Source organism: Harpia harpyja, chromosome 10 (assembly GCF_026419915.1).
Source record: "Harpia harpyja isolate bHarHar1 chromosome 10, bHarHar1 primary haplotype, whole genome shotgun sequence".
NCBI classification, from domain to species: Eukaryota; Metazoa; Chordata; class Aves; order Accipitriformes; family Accipitridae; genus Harpia; species Harpia harpyja.
The window spans coordinates 39003408-39013665 of NC_068949.1; the positions used below are offsets into that span (position 1 = coordinate 39003408).

At 43.4% G+C, this 10258-nt stretch overlaps 1 protein-coding gene across 1 annotated transcript in view; it reads right to left on the reverse strand.

The window, feature by feature from the left end:
- The window catches only part of PDZD8 (PDZ domain containing 8), a 67070-nt gene extending 57859 nt beyond the window's left edge, over positions 1-9211 (reverse strand). The window contains exon 1 of the mRNA XM_052799154.1: positions 8164-9211. Coding sequence (XP_052655114.1) covers positions 8164-9083 — 920 coding nt within the window. The 5' untranslated portion in view covers positions 9084-9211. The remainder of the gene's footprint in view (positions 1-8163) is intronic.
- Between the last annotated feature and the right edge of the window lie 1047 nt (positions 9212-10258).

The following is a 10258-nucleotide window of genomic DNA, read 5'->3' on the forward strand; positions in this document are numbered from 1 at the left end:
CACATGCTCAATACATATAAAATGGGTTCTACAAGAGACTCATGCATTTTGACATAAATGAACTACTGAGAGCTGTATTAGTTACCCATTTTTACATGTAAATTCTGTGCCTCTATACCTTGAAGTAATCTCCTTCAAGGGAAATCCAGCGTTCAGTTTTGTGTGACAGGTAGGAAACATTAGTCACACTATCTATCCACAGAAACTAAAAGTCATAATACAGCTTGTAGAAGGTGATTCAGAATAGCCCAACTCTAGAGCTTGAACACACCTACCTGCTCCAACAGACAGGCTCAGAGCCAAACTCGGACATTTGTTAGATGCCTACAGTTCGGTAATGTGATTAATTCCTACATGCCCTATATTTACTTTGAAATAAGTTACCTTTCAAAAAATAACAAGTACTACTGCTTATTTCATATTTTATTTAAAAGAACTGAAAGCTATACAAATTATGACAACTGAATAAAAAGAAAAGTATTTGTTCTCACTGAGCAGCAAGATGAGCTTAAAAGTTCAAGATCAGAGTTCAGAGGAACAGAAATATGAAGTATCAATGCTAGTGCATGCAAAATGCCATGAAGTACCAAATAAATCTTACCAGATTTTTCGGAGCCTTCATTCACTATCTACATGGAAGAAGCTCACTGCAGGACTAATATCAAGTAATTTTTAAATACAAAAGAACAAAAGTGTTAAATGAGGTAATTTTGTTTTCATTACTATTGCACAAAGAATCTTTTATACACTGTTTCAAGTAAGAGAAGTTGAAGGAGGTTTTATTTTCCTGTCAGACCAACTAACCTTAATGCTTATTGGATTGGTATCTGCGGCAAACACACAGTAATCACCAAAACTTATTCTTTTATGTCTTCATCTATCTCTCCCTCCAACTGAGTTTGGTTTGGGGGTTTTGGGGGGAGTTTTGGGGAGGGTTTTTTTGTCCCCAACTATACCTCTGGTCTTCCAGTTTCTTCACTAATCCACCTCAAGTCAGTGCTGTATTAGCTCCTCACGCTTGCAGGTAAGGAAAGAAAATGAAGCATTTGTTGACTAATCATAGGAAAAGTCTCAACTCTTAACCTGAAAAGAATGCCACCTTTATACTGGGAAATGTCCAATATGTAGCTGGTCATTCATTAAATCTGACTTTACAAAGAACAAGTTTCAAACTGGCATTCTTTCAGAATTAGATTTCTCCAGTGTGAAAGCCCATTGTCCTGGTTTTGGCTGGGATAGAGTTAGGTTTTTTTTCTAGCAGCTGGTATAGTGTTATGGTTTGGATTTAGTATGAGAATAATGTTGATAACACACTGATGTTCTCAGTTGTTGCTAAGTAGTGTTTAGACTAAGGCAAGGATTTTTCAGCTTCTGATGCCCAGCCAGCAAGAAGGCTGGAGGGGCACAAGAAATTGGGAGGGGACACAGCCAGGGCAGCTGACCCAAACTGGCCAAAGGGATATTCCATACCATGCCCAGTGATATCATGCCCAGTATATAAACTGCGGGGGTGGGGGGTGGAGGTGGGGGGATTGCTGCTCGGGGACTAACTGGGCATCAATCAATGGGTGGTGAGCAATTGCACTGTGCATCATTTGTATATTCCAATCCTTTTATTATTACTGTTGTCATTTTATTAGTGTTATCATTATCATTATTAGTTTCTTCTTTTCTATTAAACTGTTCTTATCAACCCATGAGTTTTACTTTTTTTTTCCCCGATTCTCTCCCCCATCCCACTGGGTGGGGGGGAAATAAGTGAGCAGCTGTGTGGTGCTTAGTTGCTGGCTGGGGTTAAATCACGACACCCATGAAGTGCTGGAGCTGGGGAAGAAGACTAAAAGGTTTCAAAATCCCTAGAACCAATATATTTTGAACTTGATATCTGTGTAAGAAGATTTACATACATACTTTGTACCACATACTTTCATTTAATCTGAAGAAACATGTATTTAGTGACCCTCCAGACACAATGTAAGCCTGAGATAGACCACTCCCAAAATAAAGTAAAAAGCTCTGCACTACAAAAAGCTTCCTTCTACACATGTAGCACCCTTGAAGAAATGAAAATATTTAATGTTCTGGGGTTTGGGTATGTTTACTGTGTGTCAGGTTGCCTACAGATCCATTTATCTAACTCCTGTATGAATAAGAAAAACTACTTGTCCATGCACTACAAAGGTAATTGTCGAAGCATGAAACTACTGTCTACAGACAGATCTACTGATTCCAATTATCAGCACTTTGCCATTAGCAGAACAAGTCTTTGTGCTGTCATCATTCAGAGCATTACCTCTCTGGAACAGTCTGAAAACCCCCAAGTATCACAGTGCTGCTTTACCATCAATTTTTGCAGAGCAGAAAAGCACTCGGATCCTGGGTTGGTTTTTTTTTTTTTCAAATGCTTCTGTACATTAGAAGATTTTTTGCACCTAGAATAGGCATGGCATTAAAAAAAGAAAATAGAAAAAGCCTCCTCTTTCCTTTCAGCAGCAACAGTAATGAGAACTTCAAACAGGAGTGCCTTACAGATTTAACTAGTAAGAGAGATTCATACCACAACTACAGTAGAAATCCACTCAGGAAAAGAATCTCCATATCCTCTCACTTTGCAGAAGCTGTAGAGAAAGTAGGTATCTCTACTGGCTACTCATTTCTGAAGTTAAGACATGCTCACAGTCCCAATCTCTACAATTATTTCTGGTATTTCCAAGTATAATCTCATCATATGAATAATACATACTTTTTAAAATTTTATACTTTTTCCAATACCTCTACTACCATATTATGAAGTCATTTCTGTTATAAAACACACTCCAAATCAATAGCTACTTACATTACTTCTTAGCTTAAGTTTTGCCAAAAATAAGAAACTGCTGTGTAACTCTCAAATTGCATTCTATAATGGTAAATTAAAATAGGTTTGTCTAATGGTTCTTCCCAGTGAAATTCAATATAGCCACGGCTTCCAAATAAAGCATAAAACTATTTAACATGACTAACTGTATTGCAAATGATCAGTTCCAAGGATAATTCATGTTGGAAGGGACCTCAGGAGGTCATCTAAATCCCTGATACAGAAATGTTAGAAGTAATCCTTTGTGAGATTACTTGTAAAGAAAAGAAAGTTATTCCACTCTGTGGTAGCATGCATTAAAATAAAGCAAAGTATAGTTTCTCTAACAGGCTAGTATCAATACAAAATATTAGCTTTTTTTAATGTAACAAACTGAGAAACTAAGTGTTCTTAAAATATACAGAACTGACTCACTGCTTAGGCAATATCTAATCTGCTTAGAATCTAAATGGATGAACTTGCAAGACCTTGAATTTTGAAAAAAAAACCAGCAGCTGTCAGATTTTCTACATCATTGATTAAGAAATACCAGGCAATTAAATTCTGCAGTGAGACTAGACCAGGAGTACTTCCTCCTCACCCTTTACACATATACAAAGAGCTTTGTTTCTTCATTATGGCAAAGTGTATTTTTATTGTCTAGAAAGAGCCCCAAACCCAAAGGTCTCTGAAACCTACGCAAAGCAAGATCAGGACTTGTTCAAAACAGCAAAGCTACAGCTGACTGTTAAGAACAGGCTAGACAACACAGCATATTTAATGTACCTATATACCTGACATGATGGGGGGGGGGGGGGGGGGGTGAGAATATCAAGGTTGCCACCAATAAGCAGCTTAATAATAGGTTAATGAGCAAGGTACAGCTCATTAGAGAGCTAACAGAGATGAACCTGTGAGCACTGCAACAGCACAACCAAGCAAGGAGATAGACATATAGTAAGGACTATTTCAGGTGTCTAAGTACTAAATACACTATGGCAATGCTAGTAGCTACAGTTTAGTGTTAACCACTTTATCCTACTATTAAAAGGACACGATATAGAAAGTTAAAACCAACATGAACAATGTCTATAGTACTACTTTTAAAGAACTGGCTGAGTGTATACAATGAAAAACCAAAGGTTGGATTCAGGACAGTAGATAAACTCCACTTTGTGCTGATCATTACTACCTACCATCCTGCTCTAGTAAAAGAAACCTACATGAAAAATACAGTGTCAAGTCAAGCCATGCCGACAGGCAAGACTAACTGAGTCTGGTTCCCGAGAGTGCCAGCATTAAAGATTTTGGGACAGCAAGACACAGCTGGTGGGTCAGTGGCCACCTTCCAGAACACCAATAGCTGACATCACGAACAACCAATGGGGAAGTCAAGGCTCTCCATGCTCATTCTCAAGCTCCACCCAATGGTCAACTTGTCTTAGAACTAAAAAAAGGTATAATTTAAACTGTTAATTCAAGTCAAAATAGAGTTATGGAGTATGTAGAGCCAAATAAATGATGCCTAAAATTCTTCATTACCCTACTGAGGTTAGGGCTAGTTACAAAAAAGAAAAAAAAAAAAATATTGACTCACAGTTTTCTAGTTTCTCAAGAGTGCACCAGAACTCATGTATACCGGAGAACAAAAAAAAAAAATTGTCATTTTAGATCTTCCCCACATCTGAACAAGAAACTTCTCTGACAGGCCACAATGTTTTCAGAAAAGCTGCTTCTATACAAAGCAACAACAAATACATTAAGGTTAAAGTTAACTATAAAACAGTAGTAACTCTTGCTACTATCAATTGCACAAATCCTTTACCAACGATGACTAAAAAAAAAAAAAAAAAAGAAAAAAGAAAAAAGAAAAGCCTACCATTCTCTGAATGTTACCAGCAACCTTGTTTCCAGAGATTTAACCAAATTCTACAATATGAGATAGCAATTGCCATTCAATGGCAGAGCCGCTTCGAAATAGGGTGTTTTGCCAGAAACAAACACTTTTCTTAAAGAGCCAAAGAAAAGTGATTACACACTATTAGAATAAAACACAAATTACTGCTTATTTGTTTAGACATAAAGTGCATTCCTCCTTTTTCAATTAGTAGACAATTGCTTTTATGGAGAAAATTGTACATAAAATGCTAGGCAAACTTTAAAACGCACTTACTAGTCTACATTGCCTCCCCTTATAGACACTTAGGAGTGCATCAGGAATGCAACATGCCTTCTTTCACTTTCAAGCTACAGTTACGCACATCACAAAGTCACTCCTAGCAATGGATGATACAAAAGAAGATGATCTTCCTAATCACTGCTTTGCTGCATAAAATTTTGTACATAACTGGAAAGAATACAAAAGTATGTGTGTAGTAATTTGGCTGTAGCAACAGATGGTACACATGTGAAAACACAACACTTTTTTTAATGCAGTATTTTACAATTAAATAACAGAGGAGAGGAGGATCTGCTTTACACAAACTTAGTTACGGGATGTTCAAAATCAACTATTGGCAAAAGTTCTCTTCTTATACCATTCACTACCAAGTAATAACCTCTAGAAGTTGCCTAATACAAAAGACAAAGAAAATAGCATATTTAATTTTTAATGCTACTTAGCATCTTGAAACAAGATAAAACTCCTTTGTGGACTTCAATCTGGATGCTAGCAGGGTAACAAAGTGCCCCTTTTAACCCGTTGAAAAGAGAACTTGCACTCCAAATGCTTTTGTTTACAAGGTTGTAATTACTGCTATTCAAAGATTTATTTACAAAGTTACTTGATGTAGGGAGACATCAAAAAGGTTTTGAACTACACATGGAAGCAAATACTGACTACATACTTAACCAAAAGGCATATAGGCCATAGGAAAAAAAATGGGGAGAGGATAAGCATGTTCCCTGTAGATGAGAAACTGTTAAGCTTTAAGTAAGGTAACAGGTTATTACACACTTGTGAAACTCTCCTGACTTCTTCCTACACATTCTTTGCTAAAGAATATATTAACATACCATAATCCCAAGCCAATGTATTCTTACAAATTCTATTAAGAATATCAAGTTTTGCATCCTACCAGCAGGAGGCTTGATTTTCCAAATCAGTTCTCCATACTGTCTAAACCATAACATCTCAATTCTCAGCTATGCTACCACCTAAGAGCGTGTTGTTACTACTCGGCTGTTACCAAGTTCTGCCGTCTAGGGATCTACCTGCATAAACTCATCTGAGACACACTGGTGGAGAATACGTGTTTTCAGTCTGTCTTCCACAACCTTGGGCAACTGTGGACAGCTAAAGGTTCCCATGCAGGGGTCTGCGTTCCCACTTGAAGCTTTAAAGGCAAAGTTCTAGACAGTTAGGCCACCAATGACACAATCTTCCTTCCTTAAGACAATTTCATTAATGCGCATTAAGCTTAGTGTCCTGCCTTCCCTCTTTACCACCCAGTGGGTCAGAGTGACATGTTCAGAACATGGCATAAAATCTAAAGGTAAAAAGCTCCATATACAGGGTTGGACACTGTTTCACTGAACGTTTGCCACCCTGTGCTACCAGCCTACTATGTAGTGTGAAAACCAGCTACGATACTGTATTTCCCTCTCAAGCATTGATGAATTCCCAACTCCTTATAACTTAAAGAGAACATTTTAAAATAACAGTTCATTTTTCTTAGTTCTATAATAATTTATGCTTCCTATATTGTTCTCAGTGTCAGTTACCTTCTATCCTCACACTTCTACTCATTTCTGCCCCAAACACTGTGCTCTGCTTCTTTCCTTATTTTCCCCTCAAGTCCCTTTAACATGTCAGTGGCTCACACATGCCTCATGCATTCTTTCTGGTGCAGAAAGTTTGAGGAATATGTGGAAAATTCATTAACTCTAACTAAATGATGAGAGCACCCTACTGCCCAGGTGCATCTCCCAGAGGAAAAATAAAGATGTCTGTCTTCCTATGCTGAAGGGGAGGAGCATATCACCACTGGTTCCACAAACACCCTAAAAACTTGTCTAGAGAGCGTAAAGATCATTTGCTCTACGTGCTCTTTCTAGGTATGCCGAGAGTGCTGACAGTAAGAGAATGGAAGCAAACTTGCTCTTGACAGCTTCCCTGCTGCCCAGGGATTGTTCTCTTCTGGAGAGCAATTCAGTACCTCAAAATTTGAAAGGACCACCACATTACTTGAACAAACTACTTATTGCCCTGTCAGAGCTTTCCAAATCTTGGATATTTTACACATCCACTTTCATGAGAAGTCTTACAAATTCAATTGCAGAAGAACCAGCTGAAAAGTCTTTAAAAATTACATCACTGCAAAGCTAATTATACTTCAAAATTCAAACAGGCAGTTTCGTTACTCATCTCTGATGAATTTCAGAGAAAAGGCTTACTGGAGAAGAATGTGGTAAACAAAGTAAAACAAAAATCCTTACTTAACACAGAATACAAGCTACAAAGGATAAACAAAAGAGAAAGGAAATATGGTATCCTAAGAGTGGTAAGACGCATGACAGAAAGGGAATATGGTACCTGAACAGTGATAAGACATTCAATATCTTTTAATCAGAAACAAGGATGGAATCAAAGCAAAGATGCCACTTCTGCTACAGAAATATCACTGAACATTTCATTATATTCACTATATAATGCAGTCTGCACTGCAGTGTGTGCCCTTGTAAAAGAAAACATACTATCTTACAAAAAAAAGACCAAAAAAACCCAAGAGGTCCCCCAAAGTTTTACTTACCACAATAGTGGCAATACTTCTCTTACCAACTTCTAGATTTCCCCAAAGTCACTGAAGAAATTCAGAAAACCAGAAAGGAAGAGGACCTAGAGATATTCCCTAGAGAGTGAACTTTATCCTTTCTCACATTAAGTCACAACCACCTTGCCTCTACAGGTAAGCATAAGCCACAAGTCTTGCCCAGGTGGCTCACCAGTGGCAGAAGCTTGGGAGAAGGACACCCCAAACCCACACACTGTCCACAGAGCCATCCTTCTACCTTTTCCAAAGAGGGATATCACAGTCCTGCCGTTGGACACCTGACAGGATCCCAACATTTATGATACCTACTAATTCTGCCATTTAGTTACACATAGTTTGGGGCATGTCACAATCTCACCGTGCAATGGCTTCTTCACCTATTATAAATCGAAAACGATGCTTACCTTCATGGAAAGCTTTCGATATCAGACAAGCAATGTACAAGTACCCCTACTGTAGAAGGGCCAACAGAAATGTCTTTTTACCTATTAAGAGCAAAAGAGCAATTCTAATGCATGCCACCCAAAGCAACACTGAGGACGCAGGACGTCTTACCTGATTTTATAATTGGGTAAGGTGTGCTTGCGCTTAATAACTTTCTTGAACTGGTTCACAATGATGGAAGTGAGCTGAGGCATGGGCCTCCCTTCAAACTGAGACTTCACTTCAAAGAGTATCACAGGGTCATCCATAAAAGAGAAGGACCAGTGAGTGAAGGGCAGACGCGTGAAAACCAGCTTCAGCTTCCCCATCACCCGAGAGATCTTGACAAAGAGGTAGGCCGACTTGCCAAAGACCAGGTCGGCATCGATGGCCAAGTGGAAGCCACCGTTGTACTCCAGGTCCACCTCAAAGCCCAGCTCCTCGGGGCAGCCTTCTTCGTTGCAGACCACCGGCCGAATGAGCTTGACGGCTTTGAAGACGGGCAGGACGTTGCCGAGAGAGACGTCCCTGAGGCTCAGCCCCTCCAGCACCTTCCCCGTCATCTTGGCCTGGAGCAGCTCCTCAAACTCCACCTTGATCTTCTTGGTGACCCAGTTCCTGACCAGGGCCGTGTCCCTGAGCTCCCTGAAGAGGAAGAGGAAGATAGCATTGAGGAAGTGGCACGTCTCCTCGCGGGAGGAGGGGGCCGGAGGGGACTCTGGCTGCTGCTGCTGCTGCTGCTGCTGCTGCGGCGGCGGCTGCTTGGCGCTGGGCTCCGGGCCCGGGGCGGCGGCGGCGGGAGCCGCGGCGGCGGCGGCCGGAGCCGGGCCGGGGGCCGGCTCCGGAGACGCCTGGCTACCAGCCGGCTCCGAGCCCTGGAGGTAGTCCCTGAGGCTGTGGTCGGTCGCGACGCGGGCGTAGACGAGGCCGTCGGAGGCTGCGGCCGCCCCGGGGGGCTCCGGCTTCTTCCTGTAGAGGAGCAGGAGCTGGAGCAAGAGCGTGAGGAAGCAGCCGGCCAGCGCCGAGAGCAGGATCACATAGACCAGCAGCATCCTCGCTGCCGCCCGGCGCCGCGCCCCGAGCGCGCCGCCCTCACCGCGCCGCCGCCATGGCGGGGGCCGCGCCCGCAGGCCGGCGTTTAACGGCCGCGGCCGCCCGAGGCTGCCTCATCCGGGTCCCCCCCCCCACCGCCCTCTGCCGCGGCGGCGGCGGCGGCGGCGGGCAGGGGGCGGGGCGGGGGCGGCAACCGGCCAACGAGCGGCGCGGGCCCTCCCCTCCGCGCGGCCCCATTGGCGGAGGCGGGAGGGCTTCGCCGCGCGCGTCACGGCGCCGCGCGCTGTGGCGTCACGTGCGCGGCGGGCGCATGCGCGGGCGGCGGGGAGCCTCCCTGCCCGCGCTGTGGGCAGCCCGGCGGGCTGAGGGGGCTGAGGGAGGGCGGCCACGGCTCTCCTCAGCGGCCCGCTCCCGGGGCACAGGGGAGCGCACAGACGCACGCACGCAGCCTGCGAGCCTCCGGAGCGCCCTCCGAAGCCCGTCCCCCGGCACGGTCGCTCGGGAGTGGCGGGGAGGGGGAGAGCTCTGCGGCGGCCCACCCTGCCCCGCCGCCGGCTGTGAACGAGAGGGCCGTGACGGGCTTCGTTTCGGGGTACTTCGCCAGAAGAAGGTCGGGGTGGGGGGAGTTTACCTGAGTGCCGTTAAGTGTCGGTCGGGGGGGTGTCTGGGACGCCGTCGCCGCTGAGCGGGGGCACGGAGAGGGAAAAGGTCCCGCCTGTGGGAGGGTGAGCGGTTTCGTTGGGCGCTTCGTCGCCCAAGGAACGTACGAGGAGCGATGAGAGAGAGAGGGCATTTAGTTCCTTCAAAAATAGGCAGGCAGATGCTGGTTGTTTTAGTAAAATTGCTCTGGAGAGGAGCAAAGAGGCAGAATCTGTTTTCGTGGGAGTTTTGTGGCTTCCTAGAACTGCTTCTCCGTTTCCTGCCGATGAGAGATGCTTTTAGCAAATTGTGAAAATGCTACATAGATGACATTTTAGCAAGCTCTGCTATTATTGCTGATAAGGTATAAATCTGTTTCCATCCTCTTCATTTACTAATGCTCAAAAGCTGTCATTGAATAAATGAAGAAAAAACCCCCAACAAAACATATGGAGGAAAGGAACATGAAGAAAGCTAAGAACTTAGCACAACATCGTGGTATTTCAGCCTGTGATGTACGTGAGATCGCTGTTGT